The following is a 27,697-nucleotide window of genomic DNA, read 5'->3' as shown; positions in this document are numbered from 1 at the left end:
TTGTAATCAAAATCCCTTTCCCCCCCCTCTACATAAAGCAGTGTAGAACAATGGTCAGTTATAGATACATGGATTCCAGGAAACTGAGCAAAAAATTTGTCCTTTCAGTAAAGCAGGTTATGGAAATTTTAAATGAACAGAGGCCCCAAGAGAGGCAAAAAGGATGATTTTTCTTCTTTGAATTGCACTGCTTGAACTAAGGTAACAAAATTCCCCCTCCCAAATCTAAAATTAAATTGACATGTTTTTAAAAGTAATTTTCTCAAGTAAACACAGGGAGAGTCAGCCAAAAACAAGTCTCCTGTTTTAAACCTTGTTGCAGAAAATAATTCCGAGTGTATTAGTGGTGACTACTTTGGTGAGTTCCTAGGTATATCCCCACTTCTGTGATCTTGGCCTGTATCGATATCGAGGCGATTGTCTGGAAACCCTACTGATTCCAAGACCTAGTCTAGAGAGAATGTGCTTTAAATTGAAGAGGTCTCAATATTCTTGTGAAAATGTGTCTTGCGGGAGCATCACTAAATTGAAGGGAAGTTATATAAAATCCCTTTTGCAGGTTTTATTAAGCCTTTTTCCCCCCGCCTACCTGTGTCTTGTATAAACCCAAATCTTAAAAGAGCCTATTATAGAGAACGTGTGGACAAAGGCGATCCGAGTTTGATGCAAAAATGCAATCGCACAGTGAAATTCATCCGACGTCGTTCCATTGGCTGAATTTCTTCAGGGGTTGCCGACCGACCGGTTCCCCAAGATCGAACCATCATAGCGGTCAAAGTGGTTCGCTCCCTGTCGAAGACCTGGCCCGCTGTCGTTTACTTCTCGGCAATATGAGATTCCGTTAGGGCTGGTCCTCGCGTCACTGAGGACTGAATCAGCCCCCACCTTTCCGCACAGGCTGTTTTCTCCAGGAAGGTCGGGACACCCCTCCAGGGGTCAAGGCGCGCAGCCAGAGGCGAAGGAACGCGGAGGCGATGCGTCAGGCTAAGGGGCCCCTCAGCCCCATTCCTCGCCGCGGTTCCTCGGATTTGGGCGGCGAGGGAGGGACGCGAGGGATGGAGGCAAAAGGCTCGGCCCGCGATACGGGCCGGAGACAAAGGTGAGTAGCTGCGCGAGGGGAGGCCGACGGGAGGCGGCTCTGGGCCCCCGGGCGGGTGGCGTGACTTCTGGAGGACTCAGAAAACGGGCCAGGACTGGGTAGGGCGGGAAGGTGCCGGCGGGACGAGCGAACCGGCTAATCGCAGGAGTGGCGAGGCTGGGAACGCCTCTTCCCGGGCCCGCCCCGCCGGGCTGGGCGGGGAAATGCGGCCGCGGCGGGCGCTGGGGTCACGGGCTGGGGCGGCCCCGCAGCCTCCGGCGTCCCGGGGTGGGCGTCTCCGAGGCGCGCGCGTGCCTCACGTCCTCCCCGCCCAGCCCCGCCCCCCGCGCGCTGCGCACGCGCGGCCGCGCCCCCGCGGCGTCCCCGCCGGGGTGCTGGGACGGGGGCGGGGATGCGGGGACTGCGCGGAGGTGAGGCGGCCGCCAGCCTGGGCTCCCGGCGCACGAGTCGCCGCCGCCGCCGCGTCACTGCCGCCGCGCCCGCCCTCCTCTGGCCCCTCCCCGCGCTCCGTTCCCCTCGCTCCCCCTCCGCCGTCCGAGCGGTGACTTAAGCAACGGAGCGCGGTGAAGCCCATTTTTCTCCTTCCTCGTAGCGGCGCCGGGGAGTCCGCGGCGCGCGGCCCCCACGCTCCGGCCCGAGATGAACGCTGCCGCAGAAGCCGAGTTCAACATCCTCCTGGCCACCGACTCCTACAAGGTGAGGCTCAGCACGGGGGCAGGTGACGGGGCCGGGGGCGCGTCGGGGACGGGAGCGAAGCCGCGGGGCGGGGGGCGGCCCCGAGGGAAGGCGCGGGCGCCGGCGAGACCGGGCAGGTGAAGCCGGCTCCGCAGCGGCGAGGTGAATGGAGGAGGGACGGTGGGATGGACGGCTGGGGGCGGGGCCTGCGGGGGGTGCTCGGTGGGGGGGGCGCGGCGAGGGGCTGAGGCGGGCCGAGCCGGCGCCTCGGGGTCCCCGAGCCTCGGGGCTGAGGCTGGGGCGCCCGGGGCCGGGGCGGCTTGGGCGTCGCGGGCGTCACCGGCCGAGCCCACGCCTTCCCCGAGAGCGCGGCCTTTTGGCCCCGGGCTGGTGGGCCTGGGCGTAGCGCAGGTCGTTTAGGTAACGGCCCTTGGGGCTTGGCGGTGGAGAGCGGCCCCGGGGCTTGAGAAGTGTGCGCGCTCCCCTCGCCGGCCAGGTGCGTCCCATCGTGAGGAAGGAGTGGGCGAGGTCGTAGTGGGTGCCGGAGCCGCCGGCCGCGGCGCGGGGGACACCTCTGTCTCCCCGTCGCGGCGCAGGAGTCTCCCGCTGCACTGCTCTGGGCTCTGCTTCCAACTCCCCTGCTCCTGCTGATCGCTCTTGCTCCTTATCCCTCGTTGCAAAGGCCCTTAATCCATTAGGGCCGCTACGGGATTTCTGTGAAAAGGAAAGTGAAACACGAGGAGTTAAAAGAACTGTAGTTTCAATCCTGGAGAACTTGTATAAAGAGAAGTGACACAACATTGTGTTCCTATGCCTGTTAGACATTTGCATGTATAGCTGCCCCGTTAACTTTATTTGAAACGCCCACGTTAGGAAAGACTAGAGAAAAACCTGGCAAATGTTCTGTCCCCTAGTTTCCAAATTATGTGAAGTATACTACACTTTGTAAGCTTGTTAGCCAAGACACTAAGAAGATGAAATGTCAGACTACAAACCCACTTGCACAAAGTGAGTTTTGGTTTTTACTTGAGCATATTCTCTTAAATTCCTTTCATCCCAGCTGGCTTAGGTTTCTCCTTACGGTAATTAGATGGGTTGTTATTTAAAGTGGAACCAAGTTTCATTAACCAGTGGTCTTTTAGGTGGGATTTTGACGTGGAAATCTACACTACTTCCAGATAATCAAGTATGTTTACCTGATTCCTTAAACCTCCTCATATCAATTGTAGTGTTTCAAGTCTCTTATGATAGTGATTTTATAAGGTTCGATTTTATCGTTTCCTAGAATTTTTAGTCTTAACTAATCTTTGAAATAATTTTCAGATTTTTTTAATGTAGCAACTTATAATTGGATTGAAATGAGAACTGTAAACAGAGGTTAGTGCAAGTTCTTTTACTTTTTTAGTTTCTCTAGCCATTATACATAAGAATGTAAAATTGCTTTAACATCAGTTTTCTGGGATGCTTTTAATTAGAAAAATGAATTACAAGGTATATTTAACTGCACTATAGAATATGCATCTCTTCAGTAACGTTTATTCCTGCCCATTTTCAAGTTATACTGGTATACCAATGGTTTACAACATTACAGTAAAGTAGGTTGTATATTTCACAAATTTTACTCCTTAAGTTTCATTTGTCTTACATTTTTAGTGGTCCTTGTAGCCTTTTTTAAATTTGTTTTGGCCTTTTTTATCATCTTAGGTGAAAAAGTGATAATCATGAGGTTAGAATTGGATTTTTCATTTGAAAAATTACACGAGAATGTTGCATGTCCTACCACAAACTTACACACTATTGGCCAATTAAAGTCTTTAGATATGTCTTTAGATAGTCTTTATAGTCTTTAGATAGTCTTTGGATATGTTGCTAGAAGAAAGCAGAGTATTGTTGATTTCTTTGTCTAGGCACTACAAAGAGGTGTCTTGCAAGTAGGTCTGATAGTGTAAGCACCTGAAATGTGGCAGTTTTGATTTTACTTGTATCCTCAAAAGAGTTCAAGATTATTTGGACCAAAGGAGGAGGATTTAAAATATATGTTTGTCATTATAGACATAACAAGCTAAGTAAATGTGGTTTTTTTTTTTTCATTTTCATCCACATAAGTATTCTTTTTAAAAATAAAAAGGACACTATGTTAGTCATTTTTAAAACAGCTTAATGCAAAATTATTTACTGAATTGTATCTACTCTGCTAAAACAACAAGGAAAAGGTGGATTTGGGCGGGCGTTAGCTATTGCATTCTTGTGTTCCCTACACAGCACTTGGAATTTCATATAAAGGAGACAGGTCATTTGTTTGTTTCCACTTATCTCTGGGATAACCATTGCTCAATTTCCAAATAACTGTGGATCACTAAAAGATGTTTTCCGTTCCATTCTTCCTTTCCCTTTATGTATAGATAATGTTTGTAACAAACTGCAGCAAATAATAAACTTTTTACCTGTCACAGGTTAGTGGAAGATGTCAGTGAGCGTAATTGGGAAAAATAATGTATAGCTCACAAAAAGTAGTCACTAAGCCATCTAAAGTTTATATCACATCACACGTTAGTGACAAAACATGCTATGCGGTATAGGTTGTTTCTCAAAAGATCGTTTGTGAAGTAGTTATCTAGAATTCAGTGCATTTTTATCCCCTCATTTAATAAATATTAAAGGCCTGTTAGGGTATTGTAAAAGATGACAGATGTCTCTTGCAATCCAGGATGAGTAAAAGTTGATTTTAGAGAAGTTGCAAAAAGCTTTAGAATTGGAAATTGGTGATAAGGCACCCAGGACAGCTTTTTGGAAAAAAGAAAATTTTGCTTCCTCATTGGTGGCAGAAAAACAAATTTTTAAATTTTTGACTCCTTGGAGGAAAAGATTTAGGGATAGATGAGAATCACTGTACAGAAAAATTATTCCTGCCTGGAACTTGGCCACCTACCTAGTGCGTTCCTCTGAGCTGTTATATTTGTAATAGTTGCTTCTCTTTTACTGCTTCCAAGTGGATACTTAAATATTGTCCCATGGCAGCCTGAGCCTTGTGAGGATCTGATTACTGCCACATGTTGTGTGCTAGAGACTATCAGTGTATTCTTAGGATGCAATTTTTCCAGGAGGTTTTATGTTCTAAATTGTAGGAAAAACTTGGGCAACATTTGCATATGAATCATGAGTATACCTCATGGCAAGATTACTACAGTTAGCTAATAATTGTATAATATCTGGCAAAACAAAAGTACTAGAAGCTGGTCTTAGTGAGTTGATGAAATCTCTCTTCAAGGTATGGCCAGAAAAGGTACAAGTTGTCAGAACTTGGTGTCTGCCAGAAGGCTTAAGGAAGAGGCCACTATGAGTGCAGCTCATTTTACAGTTCCTCCCTTTCCCCAAAATAATATAATCCAAAAATCCTTAAACTGCCTTTTTAAAGTTAACTACTTCAAAAGCCAAGTCACAATGAATTATTTTCTAGGACAGTGCATTTCCAGGTTTTGAGAAATCTTAAATAATATTAAAAAAGGGAGACAGAACCAGATAAGCTGTTTCTCACATATCATTGTTGAAGAGGTAGAACTTGTTAGCCAGTGTAAGGCTGAGTGGATCCTATTCTACTGCCCTTAGATACTACAGGGATAAAAGACCTTTGTGGCTTTGAGTGTTATGTGCTGTAATATATACATATATTGTTAAAATGTTGCTTTGTGATTACTTCTTAGCAGTTACACATAAAATTATTACTGGAAAAATTAGGTAGCAATAATAGTAATAGCCACCAGCCAACAGGTGCCTATAGTCATGTGATACTGATGTGGGAGGACAGCTCTAGGAAAGATCTCAGATCAACCTTCGAGGAAATCTAGAGAAACTCTGGAGAAAAGTAGACTTTGCTGTCACAGAAAAAATTGTAAAGTTGTAGGAACTTTAAATATTTGTCATATTTTTCAACTGTCGCTTGGGACAAGATACTTAGCCGTGGGATTAGAGTTCGTGGAAGCTTATCTCTTCATGAAATAAATCAACCATATTATTGTGAAATTGAGTTTAAGTAAAAGCTACATTTTCCCGTGTGTCTGTGTTCTTTACCACACACATTTATGTACTGGCAGTGCTCAGTTAGTTGCAGGAAGGCCATGCCAGTTTAGGAACCATTTTTTAGGGATAAGGTTTGCTGAGAATATTACAAGAAATTTGCTTATTTTCTCTTTATCTTGTGTTTTTAAATTTATTATAGAACCATTTTCTGTAGTGATAGGACTCAGAGCAGTGCTAAAAAGTAGTAACATGATATAAGAGCTCCCTTTTTGTAGCTCACTTTAATTTTGAATACTATGAAAATTTTTTGTTAATATATAACATATTTAAAAATTGAGCTTTTGGTTGCCCTAATCCCTCCTTCCATGACCTTCATCTCAGTGAAGGGCACTGTTATTTCCCCCAGTTATTCAACCAGAAAACCTAGAAGACATTCTTAATTCCTCCCCTCCCCCCCCCCCAATCTAATCTGTCAGTTTAGTCTCCTTTACTTCAAAATACTGAACCTGGGGGCCTCCCTGGTGGTGCAGGGGTTAAAATCTCAGTTCTATCACCAGCCACTGCAGCATGAGTTGGAATCCCGGCCAGGGAGTTAACCCACATGGCACAGCAGACCTCTCTTGTCTCCCCTGCTGCTCCCCTCAGCTTCCCCTCAAAAGTATATTTCAGTAGATCTGCTTGTTTTGCTCATCACTTTGTCTCTGGTGAGTCCTCACCCCCTGCACCTCTGGCCTACACCCCAGTTCTTATATGCATAAATAAAAAAAATAAATCTTTTTTAAAAAAGCAGATACTGAGCCTGTCCTGTTACCTAATCTAATCTTTGACAGTAGCCTCTTAACTGATGCTCCTGCTTCACTCTGGTCACCCTGTAATCCATTCTCTGCCTCACTGCCAGGCTAAGTCTTGTAATGTGTGAATCCAATCACCTCCACCCAGTTTGTCATACTTAGTGCTAGTTTCCCACTACATTTGATAGAAAACCCAAACTCCTTGTAGTAGCCTTTAAGCCTTTACATAATCTCGTCCCTGCCTTTCTACTTGACCTTGTTCTATAGCTCTTCCTCCCATACTCTAAGCACCAGGAACACTGGTCTTCATTTTCTTCTGTTGCTTAAGCAAAGTGTTTCCTACTTAGTTGCATTTAAGCCTTCCTCACATATCACCACTCAATGAAGCCTTCCTTCATTGGTAGGGCCTCTAGCCTACCTTTCTCATTTTTCATAGTATCCATCTAGATTCTGAAACAGTTTGGTTTATGAATTATTCTCATTGACATATCAGCCCACTTTAGCCCTATGAGATTGGGGACCATGTGTCAGTCTACTTTAGTTACTCATCCTCACTATTTGAAACAATGCCTGATACATAGCAGGTACGGAGTACATATTTGCGAATGAATGACTATAAAATAGCAATTTGTTGATTTGAATTTCTGCTATATCTCATTTTCTGATGGAAGTTCCAAAGGGTGCAGAATGACCAGTTTGGCATAAAATAGAGGAAAATAAATCTAGTAAAATGGCTATTTTTTGTTCCCCATTAAGACAATGTATATATGCTCCTATAAATAATTCTGAAGACCATTTTATTCTATAAACATACTGGGTATTGGTAAGTGGTTGCTTTCATGGTTAATTAAGAGTTTGTCTGGATGACTTAAATTCTTTCATTTTGTCGAGATGACTTAAAAGATTTATTAAGTTTCTCCAAAAGTTTAAAGTCATTTAATTTCTAATTAAGCAGCCTAGATATGTTGTATTTGTAGTGACTTTTGTTTTCAGAAGAGGCATTCTGAATATTTATGCAAAGGTTTTAAAGTACTGTAATGAAAGAACACAAAGTAAAGTTTTAAAATTATAAGCATTTAATTATTGTCCAGAACTGGAACTGTATTTGTATGGTGAAAATTTTTAGCATACTTAAGGACAGAAGATGGAGTAAGTATTTTAGCCACTCAGTTCTTTGTTTGATCTACTCAGAAGATGAAAATAGTTTGCCTTCTAATACTTTTAAATCTGATATAGAAAAAGCAAATTTATAAAGTATCTGAACTGTTAAGAAAGTAAAATCAACTACTGAGTCACAGCTATGAATCTATAAACTTGCATGATGTGATCCAGATCTTAATTCACGTCTTACTTGATTATAGGTGACCTTTTTTTTACTTCATCACTTTATGTCTAGTAAACTTAATTGCAGCTAATTTAGATTGTAAACTGGACATGTGTCCTGTATATGTTTTTAGGGAGTTGTAGCATTCTCATCAGTTTTAGTTGAAGTTGTAATCCTTTCTAGCATTCATATATTCATATACAAAATATAAATATTCAAAAAATATATAAAACCTATATATATAGGTTTTGAATATACTTGTAGGTTTTTATGAGGCCTCCCTATACTTTTGTAGTATATAGCTACTCTTGTAATTGACAAAATCAGTAAGTTCCAACTTCTTGCCTGACTTACCCTCTCAGACCACATACTAATAAACAATTCACCCCCCAAAGTTGCCTATGAGCAGCAAAGGGTAGTATCTTAATAGTGTTGTAAGAGGAAACCTCTTTTAAACTTGTGATTTTTTTTTTTCTATATTTAGTGTATTCATTTTAGAATTTCCTTTAAGCTACAAAGATCCTTCAGGTTAAAACCAGGTTTTACTGGAATCGAGATTGTAACAGCAAGCAAGGAAAACATTGATATTCCTAAACTTGATGTTAGAGCTAAGTGGTTGTCCATGAAACTTGGTCTGCAAGGATTTAAAAATGCCCCCGTGACCCTTATTCTCTACTCTATATCTTAGGATTTAAGGTGTTTTCAACTGGGTAAATACACACAGGTTTTTCCAATTATTTTTTATTGTGGTTAGAACATGAAAATAAAATTATAATGAACATTCACTTTTTTCCTTCTTGGAACAACAACAGGTAAACTTTCAACAGTGGCTCTTATCCAGACTCATGAAAAAGAAATTTGTGATAATCTTCATATTTTAAACACAAAGATTTGATATTGCATTGTATAGACATTTCCCAATTTGGAGGAGTTGAGAAAAAGATTAGGAAAAAAAATCTTTTTTTCCTGCTGCTACTTCCATCCAGGTTTTCATTGTGTCACTGTGAAAACTAAGAGGGATCATTTTTATTGTGATTTATATTTTGTTTATCTGGTGTTTTTAACTCAAGTTTTATCTTTCACATAGGTTACTCACTATAAACAATACCCACCCAACACAAGCAAAGTTTATTCCTACTTTGAATGCCGTGAAAAGAAGACAGAAAACTCCAAATTAAGGAAGGTGAAATATGAGGAAACAGTATTTTATGGGTTGCAGTACATTCTTAATAAGTACTTAAAAGGTATTATTTTTCCTAGTACATTTAAAACATTCCTTTTCCATAACACTGCATTATTTTTCTCCTATATTGTTATATTCTGCCACTTGAAGTAACTTTTTGAATGGTCTAATTTTGGAATGTATTTAATCACTCTTGCTACTATAGGGAATCTTGGGATTTTAAAAAATACTAATTGGAAGAATTAAATCTTAAAATTTAGTGTATGTAGTGTATGTGTTTGATGTCCTAGTTATAAGAATGATTTTCTAAAACTAGTAAGCTTGGGAATAAGTTTAGAAAGTCAGTTTTCTGAGTCTAATCTAGTTGTTAAACTTTAGTCATTAATTCAAAACAAAGGATTTATGATTGCTGTGAAGACTCAATTTCAATTACTATAGCAATTACAATTAGATTACTTTTATAGAAGTAAGTTTTACCTTAAAAGCCTATTTTTTAACTATAGGCTTAGTCTCAAATTCATTTTAAAGCAGAAAAATCCCCCAAATTATTTTTTTCTTATTTGAAAGCCCATTTCTAGACTATTTGCTAATAATAGTAATAATGCTCGGGGGAAACTTCCTAGGGTTTTCATATTTCTTGGAAAATTTCATCCCTAACTATTCCAAATAGAATCTCAGAATTTAATATGGGGTAAGTTAAATTTTATACAGATAATAACCTTTCTCTATAATCTTGGTAATTTTAAAATTCAGAAAGTTCAGATATGTTATTGTATTGACAACCTACTTTGCAGCAGAACTACCGAAGATATTTTAAATGAGTTCACTAATGATGTTATGTAGAGAAACTTACCAAAGACTTTTGTCACACTTCAAGTCTACAGCGTAAAAACTTGGTACAATATTATAACAGATTGATTGCTTACTCTCCGTCAGTCATTATTATCCTAAGTTAGAAATCCTGTTAGCCTCATTTTTCAAGTAAAGAAAGTTAACTAAAAGTGTATTGGGGGAGAAAAATAAATAATTATGAAAATCACTGGATTATCAGTCCTGAAGACACTTTTTCTGAATGAAGTGAGACGGCTCAGCAGAAAAACCATCTGACTCCAAGGATTACTCTCTCAAATTTGTAGAGTTTATGAATTAAATCATCTTGTAATTTATGCTACTGTGTATCTGCTTTTAAAATAAGAAATTAACATTTATGCTTAAATCGAGTGGTTCTCCTGGCTCTACTGTTGACTCTGGTGAATCATTTAACCTCTCAGTTTTTATTTTTTCTGACTCATATAATGGGTGAAAAAATAGACATTAATCTTTTGAGAGCCATTCAGCAGTTAACAGAATATTTCAGAAATGTAAATAGAAACATTTAACCTTCTAGGTAAAGTAGTGACCAAAGAGAAGATCCAGGAAGCCAAAGAGGTGTACAAAGAGCATTTCCAAGATGATGTCTTTAATGAAAAGGGATGGAACTACATTCTCGAGGTAAAATGTGGTTTCATGTTTTGATCTATTTTGGTTTTACTTTTAATTCAAAATTTCTTGGTAGTAAATTTGAATAGGATCTTAGTCTACAATCACATCTTCCTGTTTGTGACCAAAACTAATGACTATTTTAGACATTCTTGTAAAAAATTTCCACTTGCAAATCATTAGCGTCTAGGATCTCTTGGTCTGAGTAATTAAGTTAAAATATAAATGAATTAAAATAACTGAAAATTTTTCAGAAAGATGATTCTGTGAAAGTATACTCTGATAAAGAAATGCAGTGGTTACGTGGCAGTTTCAAAGTTTAGGTCTATTCACTGCAGACTGACAAGGCTTACAGCATTCATTTTCTATCACTACACAATAATTCTAGCTCCATGAAGTTAACTTTTATTCTTTCCTATACTATAATACTCATACCTAGCATGTTCGGATCCATTGTTTAAATTTTGGGGCATCCAAAGACATGGGAATTGAGTTGTGAGAGTTCGATGTCCTCTAAGTGGTTTTCTTCTATTAGGAAGATAGGGTGGGAATAGATCCTGTTGATGTCTTGTGATGTTAAATGTTAACTTATGCCTTTAAAATGATAGTTCTTGTAAACTAGCAAACAAAATAATTAGGAATACTTTGACTCTTATGCCTATATCTTAATATTTATTATTTATGGTTCTTTGAAGAAGTCAGGTAAACAATCTGTGCTGTAGTTTTCCCACAGCTTAGTAGTACTTACCCCATTTGTTTTGTGGTAAGGATAACAGTTATAGATTAAGTTGGGTGCCATGCTGAATAGTATAATTTCCAATGGCCAGGGGGATAAATCTTTTGATTTTATGTTCAGAGAATCTTAGGGATTCATAGGTTCTCAAGAGATGATCTTGTCTAACCCCATTTTACAAAGATAGAGTATGACACCGAGAGATGCTAAATGCTTGTTCAAGGTCTTGACCTGCCTGCTTTTGAATCCAAGCAAGGGGGCTTCGAAAGCAGTATTCTGCTCTGTCACGAGGCCTCCAGTGCTTCTCATTAAACAGGTTTTTCTTTTGTTACTTTGTCCCAAATTATAAAATAAACTCTTAGGATTGTTAACAACTTGCCCTTCAAGCCAAAAATTAGGCACAGCTTTTAGCTTTAAAAGGACTGAGGGGGCCTCCCCGGTGGCGCAGCGGTTGAGCGCTGGGTTGCGAAGCTGCCCGCAGCCTCTGCGGCGCCGGTTCGATTCCCGGCTGCTCCCTGGCCACCATAGGAGGGTCCCGCATGGCGCGCAGACCTCTCCTGCCGCCCGCTGCTCCCCTCAGCAGTGTGCTTCGGTCCTTCTGCCTGCTCTGCTCCCCGCTCTGGCTCTGGTGAATTCTCTCACCCTCCCGCGCTTCTGACTGTACCCAGTGCATGTATAAAACGAACAAACAAATAAATAAAAACATGCCTCTATAAAAGAAAAAAAATTAAAAAAAAAAAATAAAATAAAAGGACTGAGGAATGATTACATGTCTAGTAATGTGCTATATGTGGCACATGTGTTCTTAGCCTACTGTTGGAGAGAAGTGTTGCACTTGGATATTGATTTGCCAAAGCTGTAGAAAGTATACTTTCTGGATTGGTCTGTTTGTTACCAAAATGATTGGTTGCAGGTCTATCAAAATAAAAAGAAAACCTCTCAAGTTTATCTAGTGACAGAATTACTGAGATTTTATCTGAGTAGAATTATTAATAAACTTTTTTGCGTTTGGTGGTGGTTTTTCTCTGCAGTCCCTTATTTTATCTTTCAGGCTTCAGCTCTCATTTTGAAAATAACCTACTTAAAAGAAAGTATTCTTATAATATGTTGGAATAAACTCTCCTTTAAAAAAAAGAATGAGGGAGAAACATTTTTTTGATCAGTTTGAAATTCTCTTTTAGTGATAAAGTGCTTCTGCTAAGAACACTTAACAACAAAATTTAAAAATTAATATCCTCTAAACTGCTAACAATTTTTAGCCAATTTTATTTTTAGGAAGAGACGGCTATGCCAAAGAAATTATTAGCAACATAATATCTACAAGTGTAGTTTCTGTAACAGTAAACTTAACTTGAAATAAAGAACTATATTCAAATAGGTAATTGCTGTTGAATAAATTCATTGTCTTCTTACCAGAAATATGATGGGCATCTTCCAATAGAAGTAAAAGCTGTTCCTGAAGGCTCTGTCATTCCCAGAGGAAATGTTCTCTTCACAGTAGAAAACACAGATCCAGAGTGTTACTGGCTTACAAATTGGATTGAGGTAAATTGTTTTGTTGTTTGTAGTTTTTATTTAAGATATAAAAACCCTTCAATTGGGTTTTTAGTTTAAAAATTGCTGCTAAAAGATGTGTGTGACCTACAATCTACTTAACTTTTCCAGGCCTCAATTTCCACGTCTATAAAATGATAATTGGGCTAAATAATCTTTACGTTTCCTTCCAAGGAAATCTAATGTATTTTAGGATTTTATCTAAGTAAAATTATTAATGAATTTTGCTGTTAAAGTTCAGTTGTGAGAGAAAATATCCAAGGAAGTGACAATAGCAATATCATCTAGACTGTATCAGAGTGGTGTCTGCGTAGTGCTTAGAACTGAGTTTATTGGTTAAACTAATTTGTTACACTGTCAAATAATGTTTGAATTCATTTATAAAAACCGGGAAAAAAATGTAGAAAAAGAGGCTCAATGATATTTCAAACACATTTTTGTGAGGTTGACAGGAAATTTAAAACTCTTACTTGATTCTTGAGGGTCCACCAACTAATAGGAGGCTAATAAGTTTGGAAAAAAACATGCAATTAACTAAGATAAAGATTTTAAGTAGTACACTGCTAGGTTTTGAAAATGAATTCAGCTGAATTCAAAGTGAAAGAAAACATTTTATTGCCTTTTGTATATTATACTGGCACATATTTGACTTTGACAGGATGCCATTATAAAAACACAAGAGTGAAAGAGTTGTTAACAATATCATCTATCCTTTTACCGTCGATGCCAAAAGATAAATCTTATTTTGAAAAACATTGTGGATAACCTTTTTCATTTTATTTTTCCCATTAAGAATTTAGTAAGTACTCTTCCCTTATGTCAAATTGAACTATCATAAATCAACTCGTCTCCAGTCCACCTTGCTTTATCCTCGTCTGAAAGTGCAATGGAACTAGCCTCACTACAAGGAGAGGGGAGTTGGGGGTAGAAACAAAAAAGAGGAGGTGGTGAAGCGACCCAGTGGTCTGGGGTAAAAGATGATGGGTGGAGGGGGAGAGTGTGGTATGTGATAGACATCTGTGGAGGTGTTAACTTATTACCCTAAATCATATACAGGGTTATAAAACTGTTCTCTCAATAAAGAAAAAAGAGCTAGCTTTTAAAAAAACCAATTTTTATATCTGACATCTTAGAATTTTTAATTAAAAAATTATTAAATGTAAAATCCAGTGTGCAAGTGCTAAATTTCAGGGTGGAAAGTACATAGCTCTTGTTCTTACAAGCTTAATAACCTGACACAGAAGTTATATCAAATTTACTTTGCATTAACACATAATATTTTAAATAATTTTAGTCCTAGATATGGATATTTTAATCTAAAGCACACAAATTTATGGTCTGACACTAATCTTACGGTAGTTTTTGACCCAAGCCTGTGTTTTATGGAAGAGTATGCATTGTGCTTACCTTGTAACCGGGACCTGTGGAGCTCTGCTGCCCGGTCATTTTGCAGCCCTCGTGTGTTGCTGTGTGGCGTTAGGAGGTTCGCTGTGAACTTTATTCTCCCCATCCAAGTTTATCATCTTATTTAGGAAATCTGTTGCCAAATCTAACACATTATTTACAAACTGAAAGTCTTTAGGCAGAACATTTTAAATAATAGTATTCCTTCCAGTTTTTTAGGATTTTTCCAGAAAGGAATAGTATTCCTTTCCCCATGTCTGTTCAAAGTTATTAATAACATTCTTTGCCTATTTACCATACATATTATTCACCCTGCACTGAATTATAATCAACTAAATTGTTAAATTGCTTTTTCAGTTTCAATATTGGTGCTAGAAAAACCTTGCTCGAGCCCAAATCAGATTTCAAAACATGTTTTAAGAATGCATACGTGTTCTGATGTGTGTCTCAGACTTAGCACTGTGAAAAACTTAAACACCTCCTCCAGCCAAAAAAACATGTGCTTTTCCTGTTAAGAAGTAAAGGTGATTTTAAAAACCATTATATTAATCAAATGCCCTCATTTCACAGATGGGGAAATTGAGCCTTAAGTGGTGAGCAGACTACGTAAGAGTTGGTCCAGGCTCTTCTCTACCACAGTTCTTCTATATGGCTTTCTTTTTCTTTAAAATTCTTTATACTACACAGTAACAAAATAAACAGTTGAGGTTTGCAGATTCATTTAGTTTTCTGCTAAAAATTTTGTCTTGATTTGTATGGGCAAATTGCTGTTTTGGAAAAATTTCCAACAAGGCATACTTTATTAGACCTTGGATTAACCCAAGCTAACTGCCTTTTTCCCCTTGCTTACACCTACAGTGATCCTTTTTAAAGGGAAGTGATTTTATTAAGAGTATAATTTAAGCTGATTTTGTTGGACTATGGAAAGGAAATGGTGATGTGAAGGATCACTGTCTGATAGTTATTTCTCTCCTTCCCTGGCATTTTTCAAGGGGTAAGGTCAATCTTCTACCTTTATAACTCAACTAGAATCTCACATTATGTTTTATATCTCATACTCCTCCTAGATAAGATCAGTCTAAGTTAAAATGTGATAGCTCATCAAATTAAACTGAGTAAGTATTGATTATCAGCTATTTTATTTTTAATCCTGGACACACATTTAGACTAAGATATATATCTTAAGAGGTTTTAGGGGAGGAAAAATTCCTAACTAATTCTTTACCATGAATATGAATGGTAAATTGGTAGCAGAAAAACAGGTAATTCTAAGGAATCATGAACTGGAAAATAAAGAAGCTTTTATTAGGAAAAAAACGGCTAAAGAAATGGCAGTGTTATTAGAATAGCAAAAAGCTTTGTAGGGGATTATAGTGTAAAAGTGGATAAGATGGTCAGAGAATAAACCTTTAGATGGTAAACAAGGCAAGGTTATGGAAGGCTTCAAATTTTGTATGAAGTGACTTTTTCTCCCTACGAGTAGCCATTAAAGTGTTTTAAGGAATGACACAACCTGAATAAAACTCTTGCATTAGAATAACTGGTAACAGTTTGAATTTGGTAAATTAGACTTGCTAAAGATTTAAGTTAACAGTTGAATCAGTTTTCTATTGCTATGTAACAGATTACCCCCCCCCATAAAGTAACTTGCTTATAATCTGTGATTGATTAGATGGTCCTCTGCTGGTTTTGCTTGGATTTATCAGTCTGTATTGAACTAAGGATTCTGCTAGGACAGGATTTTCTAAAATGGTCTGGGACTACTGGTCCTTTCTCTGTAACTTCAACTTCTTCACAGCATGATAGTCTTGGGGATCTAAGAAAATGAGAGTAGAAGTGCAAAATCTCTTGAAACAGGCAACACTATGACTTCTAATACATTCTGTGGTCAAAAGCAAATGATAGGACAACGTAGAACCAAGGGGTAAAAAATGACCATCTCTTGAGGAGAGGAACTGCGAAGATCTGGGGCCATACTTAGTAGGAGTCTAATACTATAGTTTGGTTATTGCTTTGTTTTTTTGTTTTAGGTGGTCAAGCTGGGGGGTTCAGAGTTAATTTATTGATTACTTAGCTGGTATTAAATAAAAGCTTATTTTGTAAAATTTAAGAAATATCTTTTTGAAAGGGCTCTGACATTGTTGTAATATTAGTAGCTTTTTATAAAATAAATTTGAGACTTCTAATAATAGACTATCTGGTTTGTAAAATAAAAATAGGAAAGTATGATCCTAGAATGAAGAAGGAGTGAATTCCCATGCCATCATAATTAATATTGTTGCTATGCAATGATTAAACATCAGACTTTGGGGTTTCCTGGCAGCCAGGGGGGAAAAGGAGTCAACGAATAGTTATTACCAGAGAATAGGACCCTAGCAGTTTTTCCTTTCTTCATTTGGGAACTTGTATAATGGGCACTGATTTGTAAAAATAGCGATCTTGCAATAAGCATGGTGGAAATGTTTCATGTGGCTTATGACTTTTGACAAAGCCAAGGCTATAAATAGTGAATAGAGTTCTCTACTGATAAGCAAAAGGACCTCAGGGATATAACCTACCAGCAGTCATGTTAGATCTATGTAGAGGATTAAGTGAATACTTCTGTAAGACCAATACTATTCAAAATGTAATCCACTATTTGATGCAGGTCCACATTAAATATAGAAATTGATGATAAACATGTAAACCTTAATGGCAATTGCTTAAATTTTTTTAAATTAGTCTTTGAAAATATCATTTGTTTCTTTGGAGCTTTTGACAGGAACTAGGAAATTTGACATTCTCTATTAAGGGCCTGACATACTTATCCTTTTTGTTGCTGACTGTGAAATGTATCTGGAATGCACTTGGTAGCAATCTGCTCTACAGTTGAAATGTCTAATTGGTATTTCTAGTAATGTAAAAAAAAGCCCAGGACATCCCTCGGGATTTTCTGATATTAATATTTGTGGTTAATTTTATTACTACAGACTATTCTTGTTCAGTCCTGGTATCCAATCACAGTGGCCACAAATTCTAGAGAACAGAAGAAAATATTGGCTAAATATTTGTTAGAAACATCTGGTAACTTGGATGGTCTGGAGTATAAGTTACATGATTTTGGCTACAGAGGAGTCTCTTCCCAAGAGGTAAGAATCTGCCAAATGAACCTCATTTAATAAAATGTGATTGTCAATTAGAATATTTCGGGACGTTATTACAGTTGTATTTGTTCTAAGTCCGCATTTTGAAATTTCAGAGGTTCAGTCAACAGATATATGTTGAGCACCTATTCAGCCTCTGTTCAAAGTGTTTGGAATACAGCCTTCAACAAACGCTTTCAAAGTGCTTGTAATATATGTTCTTATATGGTGGATGGATGGGCTGACATATAGACAGTCCTAATAAGTGTAACAGATACCAGATTATGCTACAGAGAAGCACAAGGTGCAGAGTAAGGGAAAGAGGGTGATGTGAAATGGCGGTGGGTCACTATTAAAGACATCTCTTTAAGGAGGTAATAGGTGAAGTCTTAACTGTTCAGGAAACTCTTTGGGAAAAACTGGGTCTTTCTCATAAAGAACTATTATCTCTGATAATAGTTAAATCTCTCTAAGAAAACCTGAAGACAATTTGGGAGCTATGATCTATACAACTCAAGTATGGGTCTTTCTTGAGTTTTGGTTTATGGTTTTGTTTTTTTCCAGACTGCTGGCATAGGAGCATCTGCTCATTTGGTTAACTTCAAAGGAACAGATACAGTGGCAGGAATTGCTTTAATTAAAAAATACTATGGAACAAAAGATCCTGTTCCAGGCTATTCTGTGCCAGCAGCAGAACACAGGTAGGAATTCTGTTTGTTTTCATCCTCCTATTGTCTAAATATGTGCTATGTAAAACTACTAAATTTCTTCGCTCTTGTATTTATAATTCAGAGGTGTTTTATTTAGCTACAGAGCAAGGAACTACGGTAAATCTTCATGAATCTAAGCAATATAAATCCATTTTTATACTTTGTATAAAGGTTAGTATCAGGGAGGTAAAGAACTTTTAACCATCCTGATGGGAAAAAATTCTCAAGTTGTTTCTAACTCTCACATTGTCATATCCAGATAGTTTAATGAAGCCTAAGTTTAGAAATATTCACTGTAAAACCTGGTCACTGTTTCCCATCTGTATGCCTTCACACCTCTTTGTCCTGGAAATTATCATCAGAACCCAGTACCTTCAGTTGTAGATGAGCAAGCAAACACCTTTGATGAAAAGAACAGCATTCAGTTTCTTCTTATGCTTTCTTCCTACTAAATCATCTCACGTTCAACCAGAAGGAAATCATAACCTAGACTGTAGCCACTCCAGTCCTAGAATTAGTTTTATTCAAAGTCAGTGGAGTTTTCACAATGTATAGCAAACCTTATTTCTGGTTCTTAGAAATTATTCACTGTATTCAGTTTGGGGGATTTTGCAGGGTGCTAAAACAAAAACTGAATGTAAACTAAAACTGAGTTTTTATGCGAGCAGTCTACTGGGTGCTCTAAGGAATACATATATATGTATATGTATATATAAAAACTCGCCCGTTCTTCAGCATAAAGATAGCACACTACCAATAATCTGCTGTTAGTGCTTTTAAAGCAGAAACATTAAAGCAATGTGGTGGTGCAGGGGAAGAACAGGAAGGATTATCACTGGCAGGATCAAGAAAGGTTTTAGAGAACAGTTTATAAACTCTTCACTCTTGAAGGAACAGTAAAAGTTAATGGCAAATATTGTGAAATTAATTCTGAGCAAATGTTTATTGTATACTACTGTATGTCAAGCATTGTGCTGTAAGAGCAAAGAATAAGAGGAGAATATGGATATGTTTATGGAATTAAAGGCCGAGACATGTTTTGTAGAGAACATAGGATGAGGATAGGCTAGGGAAGCAGTTCAGTAAAGGCTGTCAAATTTATCTTATATTGAATGTTATACACAGCATTCTAAATTATTCTAATTCCATTTTCAAATGGGCGTGAGCATTGAGGTTTTTGAACAAAGTAGCAATGCCATCAGAAATATTTTAGGAAGATTTGGGATAATAGGATATCCTAGAAGTTGGAAAAATGAAATTAGAAGCCTTTATAGGAAGCTACTGAAATAGTTCTGAGAGATGACAAGGTCCAGAACCAAATATCTAAGTGAATGGAAAGAAGTGAATAAACATGAGCAGTGATTTGGGAAATGGAGGTGATAGAATTTCATTTGAGTTAGGGCATAGAGGATGGATTCAGTTAAAGTTGATGTGCATTGCTGTAAAGTCTTTTTGAATATTCATCTACAATTTCAAGATTAGTAAAACTGGCTAAATTAGGGTGTCCTAAGCACCCTTATTAGGAATAGTTTTTCCCCTCCTAGGGGTAAATCTAGGTAAATTTGAGACTTTAAAATGGTTAAAAAAAAAACAATCAGAAATGGTTAGCTTGGGACTTAGGTGTCAATCTTTAAAAACCAATGTAGTCCATATAATTCACTGTTCACTTAATGGTATTATAAATCTGAGAATAAAGATATCTTCTTTAGGGCTTTCTTTTTAAAATGGTGAAAATTGTTCTTTTTTTAATGGTTTCATGATATTTATTACTTTTGTAAATTTGATGCCTTGTGAGATATTGTAGGTTTTCTTAAATAGAAAAATCTTTTAAACAGTAGCTTAGTATAATGAAGTGATCTTTGGACTGAAAGTTGGAAAACCTTAGTAATCTTACAGGTGACAGTATATACTGAGTGGCCTTGGGCAAGTCACTTACTTCTCTGTTCTTCAGATCCTCCAGACGATAGGTTGAGCTAAGATTCTTAACAGCTCTAACATCAAAATGATAAATGAGCTAACATCTAAACTTACTTTAAAGTAAGAAAACTGTAATTGAAAAGCATTGCCATTAAGGTTATAAATATTTTCTTTAAAAAATATGTGAATCTGGACTCAAATACTCAGAATTTCCCTCAAACTTTGCAAGGTATCCAATTTAATTTGATGATGGAAATTGAGATGATACTATGAGTTGAATCATTGAACAAATATTAGACTGTATGTTAAATACTATATTAGAAGAGTAGGGATTATATAGAGGGTACTGTAGGAAATGTCAGTGTGTTGAGATTAAGATACTCATTTTTTTTCTACCTAAGTGTTTCTGGAGTGCAGAAGACGAACAAGCCAGGAGTACAGTTTTTAGAAACCATCACCACAAGAGTATTTTTGGAAAACTTGGGAGTGTTTTTCATGCAGGGTGGCATATAGAGGGAGACAAGGGCCATGTCCACAGCCTTTGGTTATATTGAAGAAGAGAATTTATTATTATTATTATATATATATTCTCCCAAAATATGTTGTATTCTGAGAGAATAGAGGAACCTTGGAAACAGAAAGGAATCAAAATTTGAGCAATGTCATCAAAGTCATGGGGGAAAAGCTTCAGTAAAGTTCAATTGTATAGAGGAAACAGACTAATAATGAACAACGTACACAAATAGTAGATGACTGTGTTCATTCAACACTAGTTTTTAAAAAAAAGTGATGACCTGTACCTGCAGTATTACACTGCAGAGCTCTCCAGTGTTGGTTGGTTTTCACTGAGCATAATTCTCTCCAATAAAGGGAACACTGGCAATTCTTGATAGGAAGAAGGTGCTTCTCTTCATGTCTTTTTTCCCTTTAGCCTGCAGATGATTGCATGAAGCAGAGAATTGGCATCACGACTACTGCAACCTCTTTACTTAAAAGAATATTGACTATGAGTTTGATATGAATATGCAATCTCTCAGTCAGACAAAAGTAGTCCCTGGGTAGCTAAGTGTTTACAACCCTGACGTGTACGTGCTCCTCTCTTCAGCGTACCATTGACAATATGGGAACAGTTGTTTACTCCAAATGAGTGCGTTATCTTTATAATTTTACTTAGTAAAATGGAGTAGAGGCAAAAACTAGAAACTTGGAAAGAAAACTATTCTGTGTTAATTAACCAACAAGTAATGAAATTAACATATTAAGAAGTAATCTGTTCAGTGAGAATCATTGTGGACACCATAAAATCACTGTCTAATATAAATGCATACTTTATTTCCCTTTTTAATTATGTTTTCCTCAAGCAAAATTTTTAATTTCTTATTTAATGATCATGTATAGTTGTCTATTCTATAAATGAAATAAATGATTACCATTTACTAGCCACTTAAACGTGTAACAGGTAAAGAGTTAGTTGACCAATAATACATGTACGGCCTAGTATAAATAATTGCCAAAGAAAGAAGTTGAAAGGTGCAAAAGATAAAATGTATGTCCCTGCTATTACTGGCTTCCATGAATTTTCAAAACCATATACCAAATGTTTGCATCATCCACCAAAATAATGGGAGTATGTGCTTTGTAACATCTTGGCATAACTTACAGCATTCGTTCAGCAGTACTTTTTTTAGCTCACTGATTTTAAATGAGGAGGGTCAGGCTTACCAAAAAATAGTTTATAATCGGTTCACTATAACCTAAGGTTCTTATCCCTCTTATTCTTAGCCATAAAAAATTTGGCTAGGAGATGGTTTGTCCCAAATACTCAATTAACCATATGATGTGCATTTATTAAACTAAGTCACATGCCTTTTCTGCAGTGTTGATGATACAGTAAACATGAGGTATGACTAAGAGGTGATTCAGGAACAGATAATGTGTCTGCCTAAGTAAATCTGTATTTTCATTTTGTCTTCTAGTACCATAACAGCTTGGGGGAAAGACCATGAAAAAGATGCTTTTGAACACATAGTAACACAGTTTTCATCAGTGCCTGTATCTGTGGTCAGCGATAGCTATGATATTTATAATGCATGTGAGAAAATATGGGGTGAAGACCTAAGACATTTAATAGTATCAAGAAGTACAGAGGCACCACTAATTATCAGACCTGATTCTGGAAATCCTCTTGATACTGTATTAAAGGTAAATTCAAATATGTAACTTGATTATTAAAATGCCTATAGGCCAACTGCATCAACACTGCTTTTAACTTCATTTATATATGTACCACTCAGAGCTTTCTGGACCGAGCCCCTTGATCCCCTTGTTTTAGAGTTGCAGCAAGGACAGTAATAGATTTGCTACAAAACTTTCAGTAGTTAATGAGTGGGATGACTTATGTATTATGCAATTTGGCTTTTTTAAAAAATGGGTGTCACCATTTAGTAGAACCTCAAAAACTGAGCTTTATTTTCAACTTTGTGTATCATAATTTCTGTGAACTTTATAATTCAAATGGATTTGAGTTAGATAAACCAAACCAAATTGTTAGGCATAAGGAGAATAAACTCAAAAGCTTATTGAAGCTTTGTATGCTTTTTAAAAATGTTATTTTAATCTCATAACATTAAAAGATTTTTTTTCCCCTGATGCTACATAATTTAAAAGATAAGAGGGGAAAAAAACTTTTATGATATAAATTGCCTTGATAGGAAGTTGAGTATGTTTATTTCTAACATAATCAGAAGGAATTTGAACTAAATTTTAGGTTTATAATGTTATATTTAATTTTTACATTCCCAATATTATGTAGCAAAGCCAAGTCATTTTTTTTTTTAATTCTGAAAAGTTTTTAACTTTTTCAATTTCAGTTATTTTTACGTTTTATGTTTCAATTTCAGTTTTTTGTTTCCATACAGGTTTTGGATATTTTAGGTAAGAAGTTCCCTGTTACTGAGAATGCAAAGGGCTACAAGTTGCTACCACCTTATCTTAGAGTTATTCAAGGGGATGGAGTAGATATTAACACCTTGCAGGAGGTATGTATTTTATATTAAAAGTTCCAATAAGGCAGTCCTTGTAATTTATTATAATAAACTTTAAGTTCCTCTACTTTTCTAGGAAATTTCCCATGATCCTTACAACTTTGGCCCAAAGACTTTATAAAAGATACTCATTTTCAGTAAATCTTAATGATAGTAATGAAAAAAATAAATTTCTTCCTATGTAACATTATGAAAGCACATGAAGATTGTGGTACATGATTCAAACATGTGGTCATAAGAAAAAAGCACTTCAATACATACTAATGGCATAAGACTTTTCTCATTTAACAATGAAATATGAAAAGTAGTGTCAAAGAATCATATTTTGCCAATTTATATCTAATACAAATTGGAAGGAAATCTATTTTTTAATTCTGTAATATTCACTTTAATTTGTCTTAACTTTGTAATTTCTGGTAAAGCTAGATGGGAAGACTATCTTAGAGGAATTGGGCCTGAAATAGTGATGTATTTGGTGATGCTTTTTCTTTTTGCTTATTTTCTTGATCTTGTGCTTCTGAGACAAACCTAAAACCAGGTGTAAAGCTATTTTCTCTGGCGTTTACTCAATCTATCTTACCCTCCATGTAGATTTCCCTTTCTAGTCCTCTCATTTTCTGTTACACTCTCTGCATTTCTTGCACATTGAAATTCACTCTTTTTGGAACATGCCTTAATTTCATATTAGGTCTTTGTTGCCATTGTACTTAACTTTAACCATTATTTCAGTGAAAAATAATTCTGAATTCAGGACCTGTGTGTTCAGGTATACTAATGGCAAACTGATTCCCTAACAGTTTAAAATGGATTGTGCTATGTTTCTCTATGTTGGTTTTTATGTAGCAGGAAAATTAGGAGGTTGGAATTTTAACAGAAAGTTGCATTTTTAAATATGGGTATGTTAAAAGATGAAGGTCCAATAAAGGAGCTTGTATATTTTTATATTTGTAATGTTGAAAATACAGACTAGATTGAAAGTCAATTTGAGATTATTAGTATATGGGGAGAATATGATGAATTATGTTTATGATTTACATGTGACTATCACAGTCATTCATAGTGTCTAGTAATAGGGCAAATGTCTAGGCTCTACTGCTTTTTGGGCTATAACTTTAGGTGGCATGTAAGAGTCTATTCACATTACTTCAATAGTTTACAACCAACTTTTTTTCTTTTATACTTTCATTTTCTTGATTCCCTCGGACTGCCATTTTGGGGTGGATGTTTTGGGGAAAAAATGTAGAATATAATTTTGTTTAGACCTTATTCTCTCATTTATGTTTATAAAACATGTTGTATCTAGGATTGTCTAATCATCCATATTGCACATGGAAAATTTTCCAAATTTTTGATTTCCTTTTGTTTTATAAACTTCTAGATTGTAGAAGGCATGAAGAAAAAAAAATGGAGTATTGAAAATATTTCTTTTGGTTCTGGTGGAGCTTTGCTACAGAAGTTAACAAGAGATCTCTTGAATTGTTCTTTCAAGTGTAGTTATGTTGTAACCAATGGTCTTGGGGTATGTCCTTTAACCTTTACTCCTGTGTTAGTCTCTTCTTTATGTATCTAAGTAGAATGCTGTTGTTGAAAGCTACCTGTCAAAGAATAATGTGTTCCTGAACTATTAAGATGTTGTCAGGTACTACTGATGCTGATTCAGAAACAGGGAAAGAAATCAACATTTAGGTAATAAAATGACTAGAGAAAAAGACTTGGGAAAAAAAAAATAATAATGCAAGTCAATCATTTCCCACTGCTTCAGTTTCAGTATATACCTTTGAATAAAAAATTTAGCTATACTTGAGTTCAAATGGCAGCTATCCTAGTCATAAAAGTCTAAACACTGTCAAAAAGTGGTTTTGGAAGGAGTTTGAGGTGTGGTGTCAAGATCATGTTCTAGTACCCTTAGAACAGGAACCTAAACTGCTAGACAACTGAATATCAAGCCCCCTAGCACTTCATCTGCTCTTGAGAGTCTGGAGCAAAGGGTAAGGAACACCTGAGTTGGTTCACAACCTTCCTTTTTTAACAGTTCTAGTACTGATTTATCTGCTTCATTAGGTTTTATTTCCTACCTTTCTGATCCTGAAACATTCTTTCCTTATAGGCTTCTCCACCACCTTTTACTGTCAAAAGCAAAAAAAAAAATAAAATAAAAATTAATTAAAGGGAAAGATTTTGAAAGGAAAGCCCTTTATCTTAGTAAGAGCCTAGTCTCCCTTGACAGATTATATAGTTAGTGCCTTTTTTTCCCCAATAGCATGTATTAAGCAATACTTAATATTCGCTTAAAGGCAATTTATAACATAAAAGGAGATACTTAAGGCATCACCTCAAAGACTTCCTACATACGGAGTATTACATGTTCTGCATGGTGAGAAAAGATAGATGTGTATTGGTTTAGTTATAACTAATACCTTGAAATTTATATATAAATTATGTATATACTTTTCTTTAAAATGGGAGTCAAGTGAACAATTCTGACAGTTTTCTATTTTTCTTAATTTGCATTCCAGATTAATGTCTTCAAGGACCCAGTTGCTGATCCCAACAAAAGGTCCAAAAAGGGCCGATTATCTTTACATAGGACACCAGCAGGGAATTTTGTTACACTTGAGGAAGGAAAAGGAGACCTTGAAGAATATGGTCATGTATGTATCTTTTTTTTCTTTTTTAATAGTAGGTTGGGTCTCCAAATTAAGATAGGAGGCTTTTATGTTGTATTTCATTTTTAAATTATTTTCAGAACATTTTTTCTTGGAGGACAAAGTAATTTTATTATAAAGTATAACAGTTACTGACCTAGCCTGCCAAAATAAGATGGAAAGCAAGAAGCGGCTAGATCCTAGGTATGAGCACAGTATATATAGTATTCCCCAAAAAAGTAAGTAAAAGTTTTTTCCACATTGTGACCAACAGGGTAGTGATTGAGGATGAGCTTCAATAAGTTTGTGTAAATTGATCTTACTGTTAAGTATACTTCAGGGATACTGTCTCAGATTTCTTATAGCTATTTATGTTATAGTAAAATTTTGCTGGAATATGGGCTATCCAAGTCTAAATTGAATCGAGTTCAGATGCTTTTCTTTTTGTCTCCTTTGTTACTCCCAGCAATTATATGCGCTAACAAAAAGCAAAATATGTGATCTAGTAGTGTAAGGTGTCATGACTTGATTTTGACTACATAGCTTTACAGGTGGTACAATCTTGAATCAGAAAACTGGTTAAGTCAGCCAATTTATAGTATGCCAAAGATAGCCTACATTAACTCAAAGTCTAAAAAACACAAGTCTAGAAAATACAAAACTAATATTTATGAACTCAAAGATACAAAATTTCTGAGTTTTAAGTTACTAGATTAAACCCATTTTTATTCATATTCTGAGAAAATCTTGCAATAAACAAACACTAACTTATTTATACCATATCAGATTTACTGCTTATAGTGTTATTTCACTGTATTAAGATTTTGAGTGAAAATTAGTAGTAGCATTTTTCACTAAACAGAATAAGTTCTAAGCCAAACTTTTACATCTCTTTATAGAGCCTGTTATACAGTATTTGAGTTGCTTCACTTAACTCTTAGTTACCAAGACTTTGAATTAGTTTATCCCAGATGGATTATGTCACTTTAGACTAAGGGTAAAAACAGTGGGGGGGGGGGGGGCATTGATCTAAAGAGTATGTGAATGATGCTCATAAAATATTTGAAGCAATAATCTATAATTATCTAAGCATTCCTTGATAGATTACATTTAACTTTGTGACAGAAAATGCTACGGCTGGAGCAGTATGATTTGAAACAACACAATTACAAAAATACTAGATACCATATCAACCTAGAGACTAGAAGGAAAACTTAGGCACAACAGATTACTTCCATGGATATTTCAGGTTGAAAGTAGAGGCAAATAATTCCTTAGTGACACTGGAGTGGTTTTACCAGATTCAAAAGGAAATTTTGTCCTAATTCTCTTAATTTATCTTTGTCACTCCTGCATAGATAGGTCAAATGGATTAGATTTGTTAGTGGCTTTTGGAATACAGAGAGCTTTAATTTAGTCACTTATGCATTGGTTAAAAAAAAAAAATCAATACTTACTTAGGGGTTGGTTTCTTGCTTTCTAGGGTTTTTTTTGGGGATGGTTTTAAGGCCAAAACTCAGTTACTACCAGATTACATTCCAGGTATTGTCTACTGGCCAGGAACAAGAGGTCTGTCAGGCTTGCCTGGCTACAGTGTCAGTCATAGTTGTTCTGGGCCACCAAGGAATAAGCATCTTCCACCTGGGAAAAAAAAAAATGGGTCAAGTAAGATTTGTTTTTCCTTTAAGGGAAACTGTTTTCAGAATGTTACACTTAGATCATTCCTTTTCATAAAAGTTAAGATAGAACCTTGCTCTCAGCCTGCTCCACTAGCATTCTTTGAACACTATCAACATCTCTATTTGACTAGGCAGTCTGCTTCATCAAAGGCATGATATACCTGCTTCACTGGATAATTATTAAATTTCAGTATTGTTTTATTTGTGCAGGATCTTCTCCATACTGTCTTCAAGAATGGGAAGGTGACAAAAAGCTATTCATTTGATGAAGTAAGAAAAAATGCAAAGCTGAATATAGAACTGGAAGCAGCACCTCATTAG

The 27,697-nt window shown here is 36.6% G+C and overlaps 1 protein-coding gene across 1 annotated transcript; it reads left to right on the top strand.

Moving 5' to 3' along the window:
* Window positions 1-1,738: 1,738 nt before the first annotated feature.
* On the top strand, window positions 1,739-27,697 carry NAMPT (nicotinamide phosphoribosyltransferase; the record flags this gene model as incomplete). Its single annotated transcript, XM_084230361.1, has 11 exons — window positions 1,739-1,795; window positions 8,994-9,150; window positions 10,477-10,580; window positions 12,718-12,846; window positions 17,229-17,387; window positions 17,946-18,082; window positions 21,985-22,210; window positions 22,927-23,046; window positions 24,431-24,571; window positions 25,569-25,703; window positions 27,587-27,697. 11 exons carry the CDS (start codon window positions 1,739-1,741, stop codon window positions 27,695-27,697), a joined length of 1,476 nt encoding a protein of 491 aa, XP_084086487.1.

Source organism: Talpa europaea (assembly GCF_964194135.1).
Source record: "Talpa europaea genome assembly, chromosome: 3".
Taxonomy (NCBI): Eukaryota; Metazoa; Chordata; class Mammalia; order Eulipotyphla; family Talpidae; genus Talpa; species Talpa europaea.
The sequence above is the reverse complement of the archived record's forward strand: the minus strand, read 5'-3'. Positions and strand labels throughout refer to the sequence as shown.